Raw genomic sequence first — 24,215 nt, 5'->3', positions numbered from 1 at the left:
ACTAGAATATATATACATATGCTGTACAGTTTATGTTTTTGATGTGGTCCTAATCCGTGTTTTTGCATTTGTGTTAAGCGCGCAAAAAAAAAGAAAAGCAAAAAAAAAAAAAACAAATATCAGTACGAAGGAAGTAGACGTGTTACTTGAGTTTTGGTGAAAAATAGCGCGGATTCGAGCGGAGGGACAATATCGTGCTGCGGTCTGTGAATGTTTTCGGATCCAGCGGAGAAACACTAGCATGAATTGTAGCTGTGATGCGGTTCAGTGTTCCACGGTTTTTTTTTCGAGCCAGGAGAAAAAGGACTGACGTTCGAGCGGGTGGAGACTACTACATTTAAATCCCACGGGTTGTTTGCCCATTTAGCAACGAATCGGGTTCGTTTTTTAATTTTCTTTCTTATGCGGGAGTCCTTTAGACCTTTTTAATGTCGTAATAGGCCGATCTGTAAGGGCGTCGTAGTTGGGAAGTTTTTTCCGAGGGAGGGTTTTCGGCCAACGAAGGGCCATGGCATTCGAGGCTCGGCCGGAGCTTGTCGGCAAGAGGTTCCTCTGTGTCGGCGGGGACGAGCCGCCTGAAATCGGCGACATCGCTCGGTGGCCGTGGAGGTCCGGTGTCATACGAGCTGTGAACCATCGAGACAGTGACAGTCTTGATCTGACGGTAAGGAAAACGCCGACTTGGTCCTCTCGCTTGTCTGTTCTATGCAAAGCGATTGTGAGAAAATCTCTGTGCTTGGTGGCTGGCCAGCCAGGCAATGCAGTAAGGCAGACATTATTTAGCGTGTGTGTGCGCGCGCGCGTGTGTGTACGCGTCTTTTTTTTAACTTATTACACGTCTTGGTCAAATGGCATTAATCTTTCTGTACTTAAAGCGTTGGATCGATATAGAAGTTTGAGTGTCAGATCATACGAGAAACCAAGTAAATGGGTGTAGGCAGACAAGCAGCAGCAGTTATTGAAAATATACCAACGGTTGTCTAGACAGTACAATGCGCAAAAAAACACATTTCCCTTCATCGGTACACTATATGCATACGTTATGATATGTAACTATGAGTTTTAGGGTAGCCACATATTGCTGTTCACAATGCAGTGCTTAATGAACTACAATCTACACTTGCTGTATATTATTCTGATCACATAGCCGCTGCAATTGCAAAGCATGTGAAGGAATTTGACTACCAAGCATCTGAACGCTTTAATCTGCTCTATGCTGCAAATCAGCTGACCGAGTAAGGTTAGCTTTTCACGATTTATCCCTTAATCAATCTTTGCTCCGGGGGAAAACGTTGTTGTTTATGAATGAAATGCAAATGCAGGATGTTCGCCCACAAACATTATGTCTACACATTTTTCTGACCGATGAAACGCAATTACGACTTGTATAGGTACGCAGGAATGCTTAGACTTGTAAAAACATAACAGTGTCTTGATGCAGGCTGAACAAAGGGCAGTTGTCACCATAAAATGTTGGCTAAAATCACAAGTCACTACATTTAGACGTTTTGTGATATCCATTGACGTGTGATGAATATTTGAAACAGGCAGCCAAGTGTGAGAAATATATAACACATTTCTTTTACCTCTAAAATAAGGTGCCATAATATTGCCTTTACTTGCCATAACCAGCTACAACAATTACATATTTGCCCCGACAAGCCCTTTGCTGGCTAAAGCACAATATGGCTCACTGTTCATGCCTGTTCTGTTTTTTTTCTTTTGTTCAGATTACTTGTCTCTGTACGCTGTGCATTGGCCAAAAAGCTTGATTTGATCATTTTGTGTGATTTTCGTGTTTATTACTGCTGTCACGTGTGCATTTTAAAATGTCAATAGTTGTCTCAGACTTCTCTTAAGGTTTTGTTATTAACGTAGGCTACGTTTATTCGTCTGCAGCTTAATGTCTATATTTTTTATATGCCATCTCAATGTTTGCGGTGATTGTGTGGTGCTTCTCCGTAGATTTTCCTCGTATTTAGATGTCAATCTACATATTGGTCATGAAACAATATTTAATTTAATGCCACTCTATTCACGTATTACATTAAAAACACTGCATAAATAGTGTCAGTACCAAAAATCACTTTTGACAGTTATTGCTGTGTAGTGTATGTTTCCTGTATATGTGTTTAATGTTTCGAAAGCTTCAAACAAGGACACACATTCATGTACTAATGAGTTCCCATGTTGAACTGACACTTTAGGCTGGATTTTCAGTGATATAATTCAGAAATTTTGCTCTCAACTGGCACAATTTGTAAATGCGTCGTGGCTGCTTAAAGAGAAACAAATGCATGGAATCAGATTTTACTCTACACAGGTAGGAATGTTGCTAAATATATCATATGTGCCTAACACTACAACAGATCTATCACAATTTTTTTTAATGATTTTGGACCTGAATATGAATGAAACTTTCAAAACTATACAATTATTCTTAATCATCTGCTCTGATTTTTACATGACATGGTTTGCATGTAATGTCATGTTGCCAAAGGTGCAAGCGAGAGTGAGGGAATGTGTTTTGCTGGTTGTTGTTTTTGTAGATCTGGGCACAATGAAAGTAAAGCTAATTTTTTAGAGGTAAGCGTGGTCGGCGTCTGTGTGTCGTGTTTAGATACGGAATAGAAAGGGGGTTAGCCAAAGCACCCCTATTCAGCTCATGAGCTCCTGATCTCATGTCTGGAGTACTGAGTGGCGTGGCAAACACCAATAAACACCTCAAGACATCTCACTGGTGAAATAATTATTGTTATCTACAATTACTGGGGAATTATTTGATGCAGATCTCACCTCAGCTTTGTTTTGCGTCTATTTGCAAGCTTCCTGGTGATGAACCACAATACACTGAATACGCAGCATAGATGAGCTTTAACTGGAACCTATTTGGGTGAAAGTTGTGGTACACAATGGACTATAAATTAACAACCATGCACACTCACATTTACACCAAGGTAAGCTCTTACCAAATTCAAACCATGCCGCTCCCACAGTTTGGTAACATGCGTTAACTTGCTCTGTGGCGCTTAGAAACAGCGCTTTGTGTTTTGTGTTTTTGTGCCAAAATTACCTTATCCGCCGTCATGGCTAATGGCAAGTGTAAGGCAAGTGATGATAGTAGTTGTGGTAAGAAGCGGCAAGCAATTAAAATGAAGGTTGCTATAATTACGAAATTATACACATATGACAAAGCTTGTACGTTTGTAGAACATGAATCGTTTTGGTTTCACAATGGAGGTGAGGACTATGAAAAAAAGTGTCCAATCTGGGAATGTGACTGTCATGACAGGAGGATTACCCTGTCAATGACTATGTTTACATGGACATAATTTATTTAACCCAATCAGAGTTCAGATCGGATGTACAGTTTTCATGGACAGAAAAAATATTGATCCGATTAGGAATTGCGTGTTCATGCATTACACTTTAGATCAGAACAAATTATGATAACATGAGCAGATTGATCAAACATACCGAAAAGAAGCTGTCGTGGCTTCCTTGCCAACAAAGCATCGCGCCATCCATTTCTACTTTAAACGTTAGTGTTATTTTTGTTTGCACCACCCCTCACGTTCGGAATAAATTCTTGATCAAAATTGACTTGATTGGGTCAGAATATTCTGAATGAGGTGTGTATAAAGAATTTTTATTCTGATCAGGCTTTTAATCAGAATAAATGTGTCCATTTAAACGTAGCCATATACTTTAAATCGAGTGGTATGGAGAAACACTACCTCTAATATCAAACATCTTTGTCATGTCACGTCACAGTCCCCAGTGTTATTACTTTTGGCTGTTAATGCTACAACAAATGGTGCACAATGCAAGATTTAGTTGTCAAAGAAAATTGACAGCCAAACTACAGCATCAAACTTTCTCAATCAATTGAGGACCCTGTTCAATAAATTTATGTAAATTATTTAACCCAGGGGTCACCAACGTGGTACCAAGGTCTTAATGAGTAGCCCGCGGGCCTGTTGTAAATTTTTTTTACCAATGATGAGACCTTTTGATTTTTTTAGGATTCTTGTAGAAGTGACTGACATATGTGACAATGTAAAAACTGGCAGAGATTTTTTAGAATTAAAATGTTGCATATTGTTTTGTTCCCTAATTGTTGTGTTAAATCATCAACATTATGAGTGTCTTCACATAAGTAAATATCAATAATTATAATAGCATATAATAATACAATTATTAAAGGTAAGCTAAATTTCATTTCACAAGTGTGCATTAATCACATCGCACAAAGTAGCTCTCGCTTCCAAAAATGTTGGTGACCCTATTTTAGCACCTTCTTAAATTCAAGCAGTATTCACTGACAATGTTATTGATGGAGTAGTGGTACACTTGCCTGACTTCTGAGCGGGCAGCGTGTGATCGTTCCCACTCAGTGACAATGTCTGTGTGTGCCCTGTGACTGGCTGGCAACCAGTTCGGGGTGTAGTAGTATTTTCCCCCGAAGTCAGCTGGGATAGACTCCAGCACTGCCCTCTGTGACCCTTCAGGATGAGCGGTTTGCTGATGACACAGTATTCAATAACACTAGCTTGATTTGATACATTTAGGATTGTTGATACCAGACATTAACTCTCAAGCCACTACATAAAAGTACTGCAAATTTCAATGTTTTGAAATTGCCAGTTAACAATTGAGTGGTCGTTACTGATTTAACAGGAATAAATATAAAGATAGGATGAATATAGTTTTAAAATGAAAGTTTAAGTGATAAGCACTGCATGTTATGAGTAGGATTTTAAGTTACGGAATTGTGTTGAATTGGATGATATTGTCTTGCGAGATGTTGTTGATGTGAGATAAATTGGATAGTATTTGACATCTTTGGTCTTTTTTCTTTATGCGGACTAGATACTGAAGTTAAGGCTGCATATATGAGGTGATTTGACTTAGAAGACTCAGAAGGAACAATACCAAATTAAGTTTAATTTGGATCTAGTTTAGAGCTATAAAAATAAAACATTTATTGTATTCTATTTGTTGCAGTTCAAATGCATATTTTGTCTCGCTTAAAATACTCATCGTATTAGGTCAATAATTTGTTGTGCTTAAATCAGATACTATTGCATTTGTTCGCATGGATCCAGAAAAAAATTCCTATACACTGCAAATTTGGTGGTGTCAATTAAACACCTATGGTATTAATTTTAACACCGGCAATGTGTCTATATGCATCCACACTAACTGGTGTTAAAGTCACACACGCAATAGTGTGTTACAACAACAAAATCTAGTGTTGAGAGTGATAGTGTTACAGAAATCAGTTTAAATTAACACTAATGAGTGTTGATGCCAACATTATAGCCCATTCGTCACTATCCTAAATAAAATGCATCACATGATTTTGATTCTAATTATTACTTTTTTAAATGTTTTTGTTTTTTATTTAAATCCATTTCAGACAGCTCATACAAAACAGCAGTAGGGCACAATGTATCCACCCATACATTATCTGTACCGCTTCTCCTCACAAGGGTCGCAGGGGGTGCTGGAGCCTATCCCAGCTACCTTCGGGTAGTAGGCGGGGTACACCCTGAACTGGTTGCCAGCCAATCGCAGGGCACGGCGCAATGTATGTTCTTTCACAATTTTCACGTGAAACCTCCCCACATGCCAATAATAAAATCAGGTCAGACACACAGACAACAGTAAAACAAATCCTCCTCAATTCTAATGCATTCAACTAATCATGAGAACCCATAGCAATAACAGTGGTCAAAAGAAATGCCTCATCATCATCATGGAGATGTTAACAATTTTCCTGAAATTAAGGAATTCATTTTCAGTACCCACAGATCGAAGCCTGTCATTTTGGCACTCAATTACATGGTTTCTCATTCAGGGGTTGGTAGCAACACTAGACATTGCCTATTTGGCCGTAACACCTGGTTAACATCTCTCTGTGTGTGAAGATTGTCTTCATGTTATAAACTTGACTCCTGCATGTTTCACCTGTTTCATCGGGGTAATGTATTCATCACCTGTTGCCTGTTCAGATGTTGAGTGGTCTTGCAGAGTCTTTAGGGCCACCTTCAAAATCACATGCCATCAAAACAGACAGAGGGATATCCATATAAAACAATACATATGCAAGTCCATTTCCTGTAGGTCTACTCGGCCAAACGATAAACCCTTACAGTTTTTTTTTTTTTTTACAACTCAGTACTCACAGAAGTTGGCCTTTTCTTCCAGATTGGTAAACAGTGTGACAATACTAGATATGGATTTTATCGTTTCTCACAAGCACTTCTAAGCAATCAAATTCCTGCAAGGACACTTGGATTATCTTAGTTATATGATACATTTTGGAGGCATATTTTAAGAAAAGAAGTAAAAATAACAGAAAATGAAAAAAAAACTTTTTTAAAACTATTTTATCAAAACCCTTAATACAAGTAAAAATTTCACTTTGCAAAATGTCTTCCTTAAAATACTTTTGAAAACAAATCTAACATAACAAATTGAATTGCATTTACTAAGTAAACTCAGAACTTTTTTTTTTAAAAGTGACATAAAACTCAAAATCACTTTTCCTCTATTTTACCAAACAAACCTTTCAGAATTGAAGTGTAAAATGTCTCCCTGAATTAAAATACTTCTGGCAACAAATGTAATTTAACACTTTGAATTAGATTTATAAAGTGCTAAGTGCTCAAATTTACACTTTTACAACATTAAAAGATGGACTACTTGTCCTATTTGCATGATTATACTATATTGCATAAACATACTTGCTCTTGCGTAATATTCCAACAGTGTATTAGTGTCTGTCACTGAAATTTAAACTCATAACGACGAGCTAAAAGCCATCATGATGAGATTTAAAATCGTCATGATTTGATTTAAAGTCATCATGTTGAGATTAAAAGTCATCATGATGGCTTCAAATCTTGTCATGACAACACCCATTCTCAGACATTGGCCTCCGTGTTCGGAATAAAGCTAGGCAACAAAACGGCAATTTTTTCTAACAAACATTGCAGTGTGGACTCACTTGTTTCATGTCTGTCGACGCGAACCCAAACCACTTCCAAACAACTATCGATTACTCCTCCTGGGAAATAATGTTTGCCTTCTTTAGCCATAGCCACGCTCTCTTGTTGCCCAATGGTAATTCGCATAATTTTGGGACAGAAACAAGGGGGAGAGCCAAAAGTATGGAAGCTCATGGGAAGAAATGCGCATCGTAGCGAAAAAAAAGAAAGGAAGAAAAAAGGTGAGGGCAATGGTGGGCAAACTCGATTTTAATTAATTTTTTTAATTATCCACAACAAAGAATAAAAACAAATAAAAAAAAAATCAATTTATTGTTCAGACGTCATTGGACTGAATGGAGTCACCTGCACTACTTACCTGGCCAATAAAAATGTCACATGCAGCTTGTCACTGTAGCTGCCGACACCTGCCTCTGTTTTTCATCAAATGCCATCATGTGAGAGTTTTGCCTACCTTCGGAAAGTTTTATTCTGTCTTTCAAGCAATGAGGAAAATTATGCTGAAGAAAATTCTTTTAACCCTAACCAGTCAATCATTACGTAAGGACTTGGTTTCAGTTTCAAATAGACACCAATCAGGGTCAAACTCTAGTGACACCCCCATTTTAACAACCTATCGGTGTTACATCCTAGACTACGCAGGCTATTTTATTACAGTGGTGCTAATGTTACACCGACATTCTGTTATAACATTGTCCCTTTTTTTTAAACACTGGCCAATTTGCAGTGCAGGATTTTACCTCTGACAAATGATCACACCTGTAATAGAGGTCTGAAGCTGCAATGAAGTTTGTGGACTGACTCAGCTTGCTTTTTACATAGATTTCTGCTTATATAAGGTGTGGGTTTGTCCTCGTCTACTAAATAAAGGGCTTCTATTGTGACAAAGATGGCCTGTATAATTAAAATGTTTCCAGTTGGTTTGGTATATGCTAGGATGTATTTTACTTAATTATGTGTCTAAATGTACACCAGAGGCAGTCAGGTGAAGCTTTAGTTTGCATCTGTATTCTCTCCCAGCCATGGCCCATTCTCTTAGCCTTTTCACGTACAGTATGTTCATTTGTTTGTATCATACAACAGCCACCTAATTCCCAAGTAGAATCGGTTCCTGCGTGTGATGTGATTTAGACGCAGTAGTATGCTGGTTTAATTCCATACAATGGGGCAACGTCTCATTAGCAAGAGGCTTAACTAGCTTAGTAAATACAGTGCAGAGGGATTGGAGATTAGATTGGAAGAAGTGTGTCAAGACAAGCTGTCAGACCTTTGTCAAGGTTCTCTGGTCAGATAGGCTTGATCTAGCACATAAATTTAGTTGTGCATGTTTTAGATTGAGCAGTGTATTTTTATGCGGACATAAACTACTGTAGACTAGATGTACTATTCTGAGTTTATTGCCACTTGAATGAATGAATGTCAGTGATGTCGTGTTACAGAGCTAGACAAGAGTACACAATCCCTTTGGTATGTGAGTGATGTGTTTTTATTGCGACAGTACTTTAGTAGCGCCTAATTACAAACACTATTTATTTATTGTATTTATTATTATTATTATTATTTATGTATGAACAGAAACAGAAATAACTGTTAGCTTTTTAATACTCTTAGAAAAAGTTGTTTCAATAAATCTGTTGCATTTTCTGATATATTATATTATATATTTAATTTCTCTTGTACAGTGTACCATTGCTCTGAACGTTTTAGGAAAAATGGCTCAGTCCTCAGTTTGTTTGAAGCAGTTAGTCTCAAAGGAAAGAAAAGCTGTCTTTACATAATATCTTGCATGATCGATATACATGAACCAACATTAGCGCAATAGTTATAACATTTTTGGCTATTAAAATATGTTTTTTTACATTCAGCATGAAACAATTTAAAAACCTTGAAAAGGACTGCTTCCCTCTCACAGAGTCTTTCGTGCCCTTGCATTAGATTACTATAACTATAGAAACTTTTCATATTTTGATGTCATTTTCGATCATGTTTTTAAATGTTACCGCACATAGTGAATACTGCACTGAAGCTTGATTTGAAGAAAATCGTGACTCAAAATCGCAATATCTGCTGGAAAACTTGCAATTAGAAAATCATTCAGCCCCGTCTATCCAGGACAAGTTAATCTTTACATCATTCACATGTTAATCCTTAATCACAAGAAAGCCTTGAAAGGATACTTGGTATACTGCTTGGTCTGTTGTGTTGCAAGTAATCTGGTCCCACCTTCTCCATGGCTTTTGAGTTCAACGCAAGTAGTGTATAGTTTTTTTCCTCATATCCGTCTCCACCAATACTTCCAACTCAACTTGCTATTCACTGTGTAAGCTACATGGTCATATCACATGCTTATCATGTACTTGGACCATTAAGTCCTGTACCAATACCCACACTCTTTTGGCTCTATGTTATCAAACATGGAGGCACCGGCTGTTGATTTGTCAATTTTGCTGCTTAAAATTATATTAAAATTGCAGTAATTCAGTCATAAAGTAAAATGTCGGGGCTCAGGCTTCCAATCTATCGCAACCATGCACGACCTATGACGCTTGCACAGAAGGTTACTAAGTATGGTCACTACACGAAGACAAAATACGTAGGTGAATTAAAAAGTCAGAAATTAAGAAATTACATTTGTACAACTTATAAAATTTATGGTATTTGATACTTACGCTTTAGAAGAATTATTTGGCCACAGGAATTCCACCGACGCCATTTTTCATTAGTTTGGTCAAATCTCCAATTAATTGGTAAGGTGACAGAGCACTTTGGAGAATTGGGAGACCCTACACACTCGTTCCCATCACCCGGAGTACGCAATTGAAGTGTACCAAGGTGGAGTATCAGGTCTTAAGGCTTCTAAATACTTCTGCGTCCGATGTCCGTGCGTATGTCACTGCGACGTCACGCGTCAACTGCCTTCATAATCTCGCGCACCCACATGCGTTGTTTTAAAAATGTGCTGCAGTTTCACTCCAAGTCGGGGGGTGTCGCTACGGCAAATATGTCTCTCAAAACCTTTGACCCTCGCTGGCAGGCCAACAATTCCCAGCCTGCGGAAATGTCACACCAGAGTTGGCTGCCATCTTGTCAGCAATCTTTATAAAAGCTGGAGCTGGCACCATATAGATGAATATATCTACGCACCTCCTTGCACAGTCACTTGTCTACTTGGTCCATGTTTTCTTTGTTTGAAATGATGGAACTTGCAGAGAAACCCAATGTCATCTTTGCACCTTGTGACATAACGGACCAATCAGGAGAGAGAATACGCGCGTCGACGTTCGCGCTGCAACATATTCTGATGTGTTGGCGGCATGTGTTGCAGGGATGCGCAGCACATTGCGCCAGTCATTTGATGCAAAGCGACAGTTGTCAACCATTCTGACACGGGAGTATAAGGAGGCCTTTAGTCTATTTCTCACAAGCTACAGTCATAGGGTGGTTCTATACAAATACCTTGCCTTAGCATTTGTCGTGTATTGTTGCTATGTAAATTGACTACAGAAAAAACAAATGCTAGTTTGGAGGTTGATTTCCTATTTCAATCATGCAAAAGTAATTTAAACAATTATATTGTATAAGTAGTCATCACTCATTTAAACGAATCAGAAAAACAGAAATGCTAACGTCTCAACCTCCCCCTGTTACATAACTGCCATAATGGTCTTGTTTAACAGTGAATGGAAAGAGACGATTGTCTGGGCCGTTGCCTAGAGGATGCTTTGTTTTCAATAACAGTCTCCTTTGTATGTTTGCGTGTGTACAGTGGCTCCACTTCTACTTTGCTTTCATAGCTGTGGCCCTACGTTCACTTTATGGCTAATCAGCAGAAAATGACAGCCTGCGACTAGAAGCGAACCTTCCACATAGAGCACCCATGCAGGGAGTTGCAGTGCAGCAGTGTGGAAAGCAAGATATTTCCACGCCGCATATGAGCGTGTGTTTGCTTGTGAATAGCAGCATTGTTTGAAGAACAAATACATGCCACTGAGGCAAAAAAATATATCTGCCTGTCAGTTAAGAGCAAAGGGCTGAATGAAACATCACATCATCACGTAGGTTAAACACATTGGGCGCAAATCTTGCATACGCCATGGTGGCCATCAGGAATTGGACCCTTTGGGATGACGGTATAACGAAAACAGAGACACCTGCTAGCGATTAGATGAAAATGGGAACGTGAACATGACTGTTAAAGTAGGTAGGAAGGAATTTAACTTCATGTTTACCTCTTTGTCCCACAGACCACAATGTTTAAACTGTTTATATGACGTTTGTTTGGATTGGCTAAAAGAAAAGTATGTGAATCTGAATGACGTTTTATTCAGATTCTGCCTTTTTATTCCGAATGAGATGTTTATATGGAAATATTTAATTCTGTTTGATCATTCAGTTACATTCATACAGTCATCCAACCTGGCTAATTGGGAAATTGTTTGCCATAACCAAATTGCCATGTTTTGGAGTTCCCATATCAAGTGTAATTTGTGCATTGAACACTTGTTGGTGTTCTAATATAGTATCCAGTTACAACTAATTAGTGCTGTCAAGAGATTAAATTTTTTCACCAAAAATCCGTAATTTATTGTGCTTAATCACATTTTTTCACTACTATTTTTTGTGAAGCTCTTAACCAAATATAAAGTGTATTTTAAATCAAAGACTGTTCTAATAGCTTTCTTTGATCGATGAATATGTTCTAAACGGAGTCGGTCAGGCATTATTCTTAGAAGCAATTCTCCAAACTTCCACAGTACATTTCGTTCTCCCCACAAGCACCAAACTCCAGGAGTGTTGGTTTGCAAGGCCCGGTGGTAACTTGAGCACCCTGCTGTTTTGTTCTGAGATGATGTGCTAAAGATGTCCACCTAATATTTGAATTTGGCCTTGCAAAGTATGCAAATTATTTTTGGAAGTAAATAAAACTGAGTTTACTGAGTTAAAATATTTAATTGTGTGAATTTTTTTTAAATGAATCTCAAGTTAACACTTTAATTTTGACAGCCCTAAAATAAATCAGTTGTTAATTTAGTTTTAGTTAGTTTGGTTGAACTGCAGTTCTTAGGTGTTAGGCTCCCATTGTCAGTGGATACACAGAGTTAGTGGTTTGTTTTTTGGTGCAGAAGGAAACCTAATGTAATCTGAAGCCAGGATGGACTGTATTGCTTGCTTGCTTAGGCTACTTGCTGGATGCACCCTCCCCCATCTTTTTCGAGCTCTCCTTCTGACACACGCACACACACACACACACACACTGGCACATAGCGCTCCATTGCAGTACATACGGCAGCCATAAAGTCTCCTATAGGTTCACAGTATAACCCTGGGAATACATTACAGCCTTCTAGCGAACAGCTGTTGGTATACTGTGCTTTACACTTTGTGTTTTCATCACACTGCAGCTCTGAAATTTGCTTTGTAGAATTGCCGCATGTTTTCCATAAACCATATAACTGCTTTTTGAGAGATGATAAAAGAAAATAATTCTAAACCAAATGCTTTAATGTCAGGCAACTTAAAGCACTCGTCAACCCCCAAAGTGGTGCTTGTTTTACTTTGGGCCTCATCCACAAACGCATATGCACACATTTTACGCCCAAATCTGAGTCATCAGAATGTTCTGACTTTAATTTTTTTCTTACTCTAATGTACAACCTCCTCAGTTTGCAGATTGCTGGTGCACGGCCATCAATATTAGTAAATGAGGCTTGTTGCTCTTTCCTTTGTTTTTCCACGTGTTATTTCATTTTTTGGTATTGGTCACCATTTTGGACACTGCTCAGAAGAGACTTTGGCAGACTCCTTTATCATCGCTATCAGGGCTGAATGACTAGGAAAAAATTGTATTGCGATTTTTCAGACATATTGCGATTTCGATTTAATTTGCAATTTTCTTGAAATGTACAGTGACATTTACAACCATGAACATGGATTTATACCTTTAACAACAATAAAAGCTATTACTGTTATAATGCAGACTCTAAAAAGGTTTTATGAGGGGGCAAGTTTTTTTCCCAAGTTTTTAAAAACTACTTTCTGTCAAGTATATTTTGTATTTATGTTTAATTGTGTATATGAAAACGTTTTTTTTTAACTCCAAAATGTTTTACTTTTTGTACGAATGTACATTTTCTTTGTACATAAGATTAAATCAGAATAAATCTCAATAAATTTATTATTGTCCCTTAGCAAAGCTAAATTGATTAAAATATATAATTTGGAGGCCTATTGTGTAGCTCTCAAAACTGAGTACGGTGTGGTGCAAATATTATTGATGCGATGATAATTATTTTATACGTTTGACATCGAACCTCCTAATCATGAGGACGTCAGCCGTTTCCGTGTTCGGGTATGAGAGCATCTGCTAAAATTGCTAATATAGCCGGTATCTTATTTTATATCTAGATACATATTGGTTAAAATACACTATTTCTGGTCATATCTGAAGGCTCTCCGCCCTAAGGTCAGCTCTATGGTCGACTGTACACCTAAGCACTGATTTTGGGTCCTTCCCGATGCTCCTTTTCACTTAAACGATTATCACATTTAGCAACCCCTCGTTCGTCTCCAAGTTTTGAAACGCTACTTGTTAGTGGGGCCGTTCATTTGCCATCATGCAGCTCGTTGCTGTTGCTGCGCATAGACTTGAATATAGTTCAAATAAAGCCCATACTGCTGTGGCGCAAGATAGGTTGGCGCCTAGTAGGACTGGGCGATATGACCTCAAATCCATATCGCGAGAAATTGAGCAATTTTACCTCGATAACGATAAATGCACGATAAACTCCCTCCGTGGACTAAAATCAAAATAAATGCAGGAAATTCATATTGACTGTTTTTTTTATTGACCAACTGGTACACATTACTATCAATGAAAAATAAAAGTAGAAAAATCATTTGTATAAACATTCCAAATAGCTTGCTTTGCATGACATGAACAATGCCACAAAGAAAAAGGGTACCTCTTGCAAAATCTTTTTCTGCAAATAGATTGCGCCAAGATGCTGTCATGATGTAAATAATGCCAAATTAAAAAAATGCTAAATAAAATGAAAGAAAATATCAATGCAAGCCAAATAAACAAGTGTGCATCATCGGGGAAAATGTGCCGTCTCGAGTACTCTGGTGCGCAGTCGCCACTTGTCATCTATGTAATGCACAGTCAGGCTCAATCAGGGATACATGTTGCGACCCTACCACAAGTCGGATGTAGATGCAAAATGCTTGACATGTCTAAGCTCCCGGCCCGATGCAGTCCATATCGGGAAATACGGCTTTCATGAAGCGTTTAAATCCTGTGCGCGCCACTGGAACTAGAGGAGCTAAATCTTTAGCCATGTGCTAGGCTATCGCGTCCACCTCTGAGATGTTCTCTCGTTTGGTGTCGCCTCCGTTAATGGGCTGTTGTCACTTGTCGAACCTTGCTTCTCACTTTGAACTTTCAGCACAGCATGGTTGTGTTGTGGGTGGTGAAAAAGCTTCTGGATTTGAATCGCCAACTACGACAGCGACGTGTGTTTTCTTTCTCGATCAGGCGGGTGGAGTCACGTGGCTAGAGGCGCTGTAGCTGTCTTAAAGGGGCATGAACATTGCCGCAAACAGAAAAGGCTTTTCTTTTTTTTTAAACACCGAATTTACCGACATGGGCAAAATGATTTCGGTCATAGTAATACATTTCGGTAACGGTAAATTTTCGGTTTATCACCCAGCCCTAGCGCCTAGCATTAAAGCAGCGGCGCAAGAAATTACTTTCGGGACTATGGATAGCGCGAAACTTTTTTTTTTTTAATTAGGACTGCGTGACCTGCTTCGTGAATGTGTGGCACAAACCGCAGCTTTGACGATCTTGAAATCGCGTTGTCTGAGATTGCGATTTCGGTCCCAACACGATACATCGTTCAGCCATAATGTGTGGTGCCGGGTTTTTTTTTTTTTTTTTTACGTATTTAGGGCAAGGAAATAAGTCTGTTCACAGACATCAGGTTTTAGGCATGGCCTGTTAAATGTTACAATGTCAACCCTCTCAATTGGGCAATGTGCAGTGACTCTGTGATTGCCTTCCAGCGGGCGCCTTTTGTGTCACATGAAACAATGTGAACATGAAGCTAAAAGTGCTACTGGTCAGATAGCGCTTTTTGTCATGTCAGAGCTTCTTGGAGTAGAGGTGGCCGGGAATTTGGCAGAAGCAGCCCCCTCCAAAGTTTATACGCAGGACAAACCCTCCCTCTAAACACACTTTGGAACTTTGCTAATTGTCTGATGCTGCAAACCTGGACCAATTCCAAATGAATGGTGAAAGGGTTCTTCTTGTGGAAAATACTTCCCCTCTGTTCTCAGCCATGTTGTGAGTTTATGCAGTGCACATCAGCGGTGATACGCTTTGAAGCACAGAAGCCGTAAAGAAAATAATTGTCCTGGAAATTGACTTGAAATTGGAAAATAAGTATTCCTTTATTTAACAACATCAGTTTTTGAGACTGAAAATAAACAATTATAAACTGGCCCAAAGCGGATGCCCAAAGTCATCTGGGATAGGCTCCCTATGGATGTATGTATGGATGGATGGATTAGAGTGTTATTGTTTGACAGAAAAGTGTCATCAAGCAAGAATGGAGTGCAGTTTTCCCAGTGAGGACAAGTAGTTGGTGTGAATGCACGTGTAGTGTTTGCTTAGAAAACGTCTTTGCCAAGTACTTGCTATAATGTACTTTTGCTATTTCTACTCCAGTATTTCCAGTTATAAAACAAGCCAGAACATGAATGCTGTATAAATGAATAGGAAGTTGAAATATTTGATATTGTATCCTCAATATTTCCCCCATGACCTTAGCTCAGCCTTTCTAAAAGAAGAGTGTTTTTATTTTGTGTTTACTGCAGTGGTCGAGAAAGGTCACAACAGTTGCAATCTCCGCCACACACCAACACTGAACCTCATGTAACCCACGTTTTGGCTCAGACTAAAACATGGGTTACAGTCGGAAACGACTGAAAAACCACAACAGAACAACATTGAAGTACAGTGCTATTGCAAAAGCTACAACGGAAGTGACCGAAACTCCCGCGGCATAGGAAAAGACGCAAATCTGGAATAGTAATGTTAAACCTTTACAATTCTAATGTTAAACCTTCCATCCACCCGATACTTTCATTCACACAATATTAAAAATACTTTAACGAAGTGGACGGGAGGGATGTGAGAGAAGGAGAGATCAGTGTAATAATGACAGAACAGGTTGCTCGGAATTGGTGTTGGTTACGGCTCACGGTAGCCGTGTTGTAACAGTAAAAAAGGCAATAACTAAACGAACGTTGTGTTTTTTGAACATGCTAGAATACTTTGAAAAGCACGATGTAAGTAAATGACAGTTTTACTTCGCAAATTTACTTCTCAAAACCACAATTTACCGCCTCAGCCTTGTTTTTTCTTAACACCAACTCAGTGCTTCAAAATTATTTTCTGTTATCATATTTTGGTGAGATTTCCACATTACTGGGACTTGCAGCTAAAGCACCGATTATGCAGTCATCGTAATAATGAGCCAAAATTTTTAGTTTTTTTGTGGGAGGGCAGTGCGTAATGGCAACTTGATCAACTCAATTTGCACTGTCTCTTACACTTGATGTTGTGAGCACGATATTCTAATAAAATTGCTTTTATTGGATTCATGTAAAAGTGAATGCAAAAACGTACGGTCCTTCAAAGTAGCCGGTAGACGAGCCATGGTAATAATGTCCCGATCCAAGAAGCGAGTTAATTTTACAAAGTCTGCAATATTTTCAAAATGAATCTCAATGGAATGCTCATCTGGACATCACCGAATTGTGCCTCTTTGATGGCTGTGTACATACTTCCAGGTTATGCATGTTGGTTGTGTTCGAAGCCTACATGGGAGAATCACTTCGTCTTGGAAGTGTGCAAGAAACTCCCGAAAATGAATTGACGGAAGCGCCAATGGGAGAATATGCCCACAAGTCATTAATTCTATACCCGACCAGCTCCATTTAATGACCATTTCTAACAAGGAATGTTGACAAGAGTTCTTTGGTCTGCTCTGTTTTGAGTTAATTGTTGTTTTTCAGTTCCCTGCGATGTTTTTCTCATCTGTTATTGAACTTATTGGCCGGGACACAACACAAGCTGTCAGAAGTGGGTTACTAGTGTTGCTAGTATTTGTTACAAACAAACTTGCCACTCTTTGGAGCACACAATAGTTTTCTAGTTTGCATCTCTTTAAGAAATGGAGCATTTGTTCGTATTATTACTTTCTAACGTCAGTGTCTGGTGACAGAAGCATGTATGTTGCCACAAGTGGTTTGGAACTGACAGCCTCCTTAAAAAACATTTTTAACATGTAAGTTTAACCCTTCTTTACCTCAATGGATGTGAGGAAACATTTGTCAAATCATTTTTGGATGTTTCTCGAAAAAAGACTGCCCTTTTCTAAACTGAAATTGATTGTTTTCGTTTGGATTTGTGAAAGCAACTCTTGTGAAGCAATCCACCAGTGTGTCAGCTAAACGTGTTCTTATCTGGTCTGAGAGTCAAGGTTAGTGCAATGTTACCTCACCTGTTTTTGTGACATATCTGTCTGACATGCTCTCTGACACGAGTTGACTCTGTAAAATATTTCACTGCGAGGTATGTTTGTCGTCAAATAAATTACATTTCAAAATATACCTGTTGCAGTCTACAATGGTATAAGCTTTTTTTTTTTTAGCTCTCTCATTTACTTTTTTCTTTTGAAGTTGCCTTTTACTATTCATGGCTTATGTTGTCCTATTCTCTCCATAATGTCTGGCCCGACCTGTTATTTAATTTACTGGTTGCCCTTAATCTTAAATTTCACCCATCGAAAATCTTCAGCTAAAATTTGCCCAAAAGTGCATTTTCAATTTCGGTCTGAAAGACTTTTGTCCCTGAAACAACACAGTCAAAACTGAATGTTGCGATGACATAAACATGCACTGAGCTAAGTGAAGGTGGTGTCTTGTCACGGGGAAATGAGCTCAGAGCCAAAATTCCTTCACAACGGTAGCTGGCTCACACTTACGCTATGTTCACACTGCATACAGGGCACGGTGCCCAATTGGGATGTTTTGGTAACTCCAGTTGTTCACATCACAAAAACAAATGTGACTTCTAATGTGAACGAAATGTGTCAGTGAAGACAAGAACAAGATCATATTTAGGAAGTAAATATGATGTCGTGTACAGGGGGCCATCTCTTCTGTAATTGTAACTTCCTAGGTTACAGGTGTCAAACTGAAGGCCCGGGGGAAAGATCTGGCCCGCGACCTCATTTTATGTGGCCGGAGAAGGGCCAACTTCCTGTTTCTAGCCCATTTTGTTCACCTTTAACAACACTGACAGATTGCCATTTATTTGTTACCAATCCTCCCCTTTTGACACCCCTGTCCTAGGTCCCCGTTCTTCTATTTATGTGTTAACTCCTTCCAAAAATCAAGGAGCGGAGAAAATTAACAGAGGAGTGACTCCAAACTGTATATGCTGTTGATATGTTGCATATGTATTACGTCTAATGCATAGCATGAAGAATACGAAATATTTTCCAATTTTGTTTATGTGGGCAAATGCATTTGAGAAAATAGCAGCCTAATTACTACAAACCTTAGACGCAGAGTTGGTTAAATGTTGGAACCATGAGCCACTGGAATCAAGTAATTTCAGAATAAAATACTGCCCCACAAACTTGGTACAGAAACTCTGCTAAGTATGTTTAGTCAAACTAAAACAAAGACATTACATAAACTGAGGATTAGGATATTATTATTATTATTTTTTTAAAGTACAGTTTTATTTGTTTTGGTGTTTGGGTTTTTGGCACTTGCGTCCTAATTTTTAGTTTTCAGCTCGTAATTCTTATTTCAGTGCTTACCTGGTTATTTCTAAACTTATCTTAGTCGACAGTGTAAACAAAAGTACACTGCCAAAACAAAGTTGTGAATGAAAAAGTAAACTGTTCTATGGCTTCTAAAACAAGTACTAATCAAACTGAGCATGACTATGCAAAAAAAAAACAAAAAAACATCTCTCACTGTTTTATATATCTTAATGTTTGATTAAATACTTGTTTCGCCTCATTTTTACATGTACCCAATCCAGATTGTGAGGTTGTCGATACATTATTATAATCAAATACACTGTCAGTATCCGCCTGGCCTTTTGCATAAGCAACTCATTGACTTGTTTGGTAATGTTTAAGATGAAAATACACATAGAGTAGAAACGCGAAGATGGTGCTGGAATTGGGGAGCAATACAATGTGGCTCGATTGATGTCTTGGAGAGCTGATGTAAGAAAATAAATATTATTTGAACAGAGTTACAGAGAAAGTGTTGTTTAGTTTTATCTATAGCTTTTTTTTAGGATTGCGGTACAGCGGGTAAGCGAACGAGAGAAAATTGGATCGTTAGAGAGTGACACAGAGTGAGAGAGAGAGGGAGTTCTTTCTGCTCTGTCTGGCCTCTCTCCCATAGCAACAGCGACTTAGCCACGTGAAGGCCAGTTCCTTTGAGTTCACCCACTGCACACAATTTAACCCCCTTGCTGCTGGATTACAGCACAATAGAGCAGAGCCGAGAGAACACAATTACAGACGTTTGGAGATACAGTATTCAAGCATTTGTGTGATTTGATTATTTTTAACTGGACTTAGTGTGATTTAATTTGGGCTTATTTACAAGAAATATTGATTTATTTTGTACTCAACTCAACTTTATACAGCTCTTTTTATTTGTGTTTGCTTGGTCTTATTGGCACCAACTGAGGCACAGCATCAATATACCCGCCAGGACATCGTGGACATTGGATATCAATGCGAAATAACCATCACAGAGGAATTCTGCTATGATTGCAAAATTCCTGACGAACTGGCGAGGCCGCCCGGCTCACCGTGGCTTGTCATCGGGACCGGGAGGCGGCGACGGCGACGCAGAGAGAGGAAGCAGAAGCGGGCCTGCAGGTCCGGTGTCTTGCTACGGCTGCGACGGCAGCCCCACAGGCAACCACTGCCGAGTCTCTCCCTCACCAACGCCAGATCCGTGGTCCATAAAATCGACGATCTGGGATTACAAATCCTGGGAAAACGCTATGTGCGAGACAGCAGTGTGACCCCAGTTTGCATACCGGGCTAACAGATCCACTGAGGACGCCATCGACACTGCTCTGCATGTTGTGCTGGGCCACCTGGAACAACAGCAGAGCTATGCAAGGATGCTCTTTGTGGACTACAGCTCGGCATTCAACACAATCATCCCGGACATCCTCGTCGCCAAACTGGACATTCTCGGCCTCCCTGCCCTCACACGCATCTGGATTAAGGACTTTCTGACCAACAGACCCCAGACTGTATTGCTCGGCCCCTACACGTCCTCCACCCGTACGCTGAGCACCGGTTCCCCTCAAGGATGCGTGCTGAGCCCTCTCCTATACGCCCTCTACACCTACGACTGCAGCCCGGCCCACGGTAACAACACCATCGTCAAGTTTGCTGACGACACGACAGTGGTCGGTCTGATCTCGGAAGGTGACGAGACAGCCTACAGAGAGGAGGTCCAGAGACTGACGGCTTGGTGCGAGGACAACAGACTGCAACTCAACATTGCAAAAACAAAGGAGATCGTCATCGACTTCAGGAGGAACAAGATGGTGCCGCCCCCCCTCTGCATCGAAGGCATGTGTGTGGAGAGGGTCCACACGTTCAAGTTCCTGGGAGTGCAGATCTCCGATGACCTTTCTTGGACACACAACACCACAGCAGTGGTAAAGAAGGTCCACCAGCGTCTGCACTTCCTGAGAGTCCTCAGGAAATTCAACCTGGACAGGAAGCTGCTGCTGGCCTTCTACCACTCGTCCATCGAGAGCCTGCTGACGTACTGTGTCTCCACCTGGTACAGCGGCTGCACTGAGGCGGACAGAGTGAGGCTCCAGAGGACGGTCAAAACAGCGCAAAGGATTATTGGCTGCCCTCTCCCCTCACTGTCGGACATCTACACCGCCCGGTGCCTCAGCAGGGCTCTCAATATTCACCCAAACTCACACCTGTTCGACCTGATGCCCTCTGGCAGGCGCTACAGGTGCATCAAATCAAGGACCAATAGACTGAGAAACAGTTTCTTTCCAAGAGCCATCTCCATTCTAAACTCTCACATACACACACACACAACCACCCTTACCTTGCAGAACAGCAACGTGATGTGTTTTTATATATCCTATTCAGTATTATTTTCCATTGCACTAACTATTCTCTTTTTTATCTAATTGATATATTTATCTGAATTATTGTTGTATTGCACTGGAGAGGGGAGCTCTCTAATCTCGTTGCACACTTAAGTACAATGACAATAAAGGGATTTCTTATTCTGATTCTGATTCTGATTCTTCTTCCCCATCCGTAATACCCGATAGCTCCCATTACATTGGCTTGACGAGTACAGGAGCTGCAGTTTTATTCTCTTTCCTCGCATGGTGTTTGAAGCATAACTGTTACCAGATCAGATTGTAAAATAAGATATTTCTTACCAATATGAGGGATCATAGATGACGTGATGCATGACGTCACTCCTATTTACTACTGGCTAACTTTGAATCAATCATTCAATCAATCAAGTAATCAATTAACCAATTAATGTTTATTATTAGAGGGCTTTCTCTGAGCAATCTGCAGGCGATTTGGTTCTGGGGCTAGAAGGGGTTAATTTAGTTTCGATCCATCCATCCATTATATGACCCACTTCTCCTCACGAGAGTTGCGGGCTTGCTGGAGCCTATCCCAGTTGTCTTTGGGCAGTTGGAGGGGTACACCCTGGACTGGTTGCCACCCAATCGGAGTGTAAACAAAGACGAATAAACATCCGCGCTCACAAACACCTAGGGGGAATTCTGGGTGTCCAATCAACCTACCATGTATGTTTTTGGAATGTGGGAGGAGCCGGAATCGAACCTTGGACCTCTGACCTGTGAGGCCATCGAACTATCTGGTCGTCCACCGTTCCACCTAATTCAGTTTCCATTCATTTTTAAATGAAAAATTACTTCAGTTCGCAAACAATTTGGTTCACAAGCAGAGTCGTGGAACAACTGGGGCTTGAGAAACGTGCTACTGCATCAGAATCAACTTCATTACTACAGTATTAAACTGTACTGTATAATTTTTATTGAACTTCACAAAGCACTCGCCACCCGTTTTTCACTTCTCAATACATTTCTATCTCTCTTTAATCAGCCTAACCCGCTGAAAAATCTGCCTAGACAATCTTATACTTTGTATTTGGCCTTTTACTCATCTCTCTTCAATTCAACTCCTGTCAGTTGTCTTCAGTTCCTCACTATCCCATACGTCTTTGTTCATGTTTTTTTTTTTTTTGTACTTTACTGAATCTCTTCACTCCACCACTAAGTCCTGTTTTACGCTACGTTCAGGCTGCAGGTCGTCGTGCTCAATTCCGATTTTTTTGGTGGGTGAAATCCGATTTTTGTGTGTAATCCTTCACATTAATTGCGATCTTGATCTGTCTGTTGTGAGAACCAAATATGTCTCGAAAAACGACAACATAAGTGTTTTACGGCATAGCGTTTACTTACTTGGGTAGCACTGTTCTTTTGCACTTTAAGTCAGCAAAATATTTATTAATTTATTTCCTGATTACTAATTTATTTATTGATATTGACTTGTTTTCCTCTTCATCGTCCACAATGACTGTTGTTATTCCCACAACGCTGCACAGAATGGTGAGTCAGATACATACGATCCGTCTGTTTGGACTGAGGTTGCATTGCAAAAAATCTGACACTTATCTGATCAAGGACCACATAAAAAAGTGATCTGAGTCGGATTGAAAAAATCTGAATTGAACCATACAGGCTGTCATTAAAATAATCTGATACAGGTCGTATATGGGCAAAAAAATCTGATTTGTGTCCCATTTGCCTGAATCTGAACGTAACCTTTTTCTGTGTTTCTGCCAAGAATATACTTTCTACTTTCTACTTGACTCCCTAACTACTGCTTTAAGTCCTCACAACATTCATCCTTTATAACCAACACCATTTGATCCTGAGCTCTGACTTCTCTCTCTTTCTTTGTCTCACCTTCATAGTCATCATGCACATTACACCATGCTGTCTCTCAGGTTACAGATTCGCCATAGATTATAGTCGGTCTTGTATATCACCTTTATAATCGGGATTGACCGATTATCGGATGGGCCTATTATCAGCATTTTGACGCATATCGCCATCAGCCTTTTTTTTTTAAAACACCTGCAGGCTGTGACAAGGTCTTAAAATTGGGTAAACCTCAACCTCATGGAAATATCATAATTTTTTTTCATCAGTTTCTCTTAACGTTCTAAGAGATGCTGCTGAGCCGAGGAACTCTCTCCACTTGTTTTTGTTTCAACTCAATGCTAATTGAAACACTATTAACATTTAGTGGTGAGCGACATGACGATATTAGATCGTTTAGGGTTTTAACGTCTTGACGACTACATAAAGCCAAAAGATTGTTAGATCGTCTAAAGGCCGCATTCTATACAGTTTAGCTCTATAGCAGCTCAGAGCCGCTGACCAGACAATCACAGCACGCTCAATGCACTCTATGTGACGTTCCCTTCTCCCTGTTTGTCGGTGTGGCTGGAATCAGTGGTGGAAAGTTACCACGGAACAGAGCTGGTCCCGAAAAGAAACTCCACATCCACAGTGTGGATTTGGTTTGGCTTTGCCCCGGAGAACAAGGCATAAGCCAGTTATTTGCATAGTTTGCACAGACTCCCTTCGGACGTCTTCGCCTTCGGATGGCGATACGGCGAACCTGTTACGTAATCGCTTGTGGAGAGAGCACCCAAAACACGATGGTGACAGTCCAGCCAAACGGAGATCAAACACATGGCAGGCGAAGGCAGTTGCCAGTGCCAAGCCAACACAACTCACAGTAACAGTCATTTAACAAGGACACTCCATGTGAAAAAACAAGCAAGTGGTGGAAAGAAGTAACTGAGGCCGTGGCTTATTACTTTGTTAAAGACATTCTTATTAAAACAACAGAAAGAAAAGGGGGGCTTTGAAGACTTTTCAAAGTACTAGACCCGGATTATGAGCAGTATTTTAATGGCGACGTTATGTTAGCTTTTATGTTTACGTTTACTGGACATTTAATTTAAATTAAAACCTGTCCAGAA

General features: G+C 39.8%; 1 protein-coding gene across 1 annotated transcript in view; it reads left to right on the top strand.

Annotated features, from left to right (window-relative positions):
* The first annotated feature begins 225 nt into the window (after positions 1 to 225).
* The window catches only part of jmjd1cb (jumonji domain containing 1Cb), a 121,415-nt gene continuing 97,425 nt past the window's right edge, over positions 226 to 24,215 (top strand). The window contains exon 1 of the mRNA XM_088284258.1: positions 226 to 664. Within this exon, the coding sequence (XP_088140384.1) occupies positions 509 to 664 (156 nt within the window). The 5' untranslated portion in view covers positions 226 to 508. The remainder of the gene's footprint in view (positions 665 to 24,215) is intronic.

Source organism: Idiotropiscis lumnitzeri, chromosome 20 (assembly GCF_059441095.1).
Source record: "Idiotropiscis lumnitzeri isolate Australia: NSW breed Sydney's pygmy pipehorse chromosome 20, RoL_Ilum_1.0, whole genome shotgun sequence".
Taxonomy (NCBI): Eukaryota; Metazoa; Chordata; class Actinopteri; order Syngnathiformes; family Syngnathidae; genus Idiotropiscis; species Idiotropiscis lumnitzeri.
The sequence above is the reverse complement of the archived record's forward strand: the minus strand, read 5'-3'. Positions and strand labels throughout refer to the sequence as shown.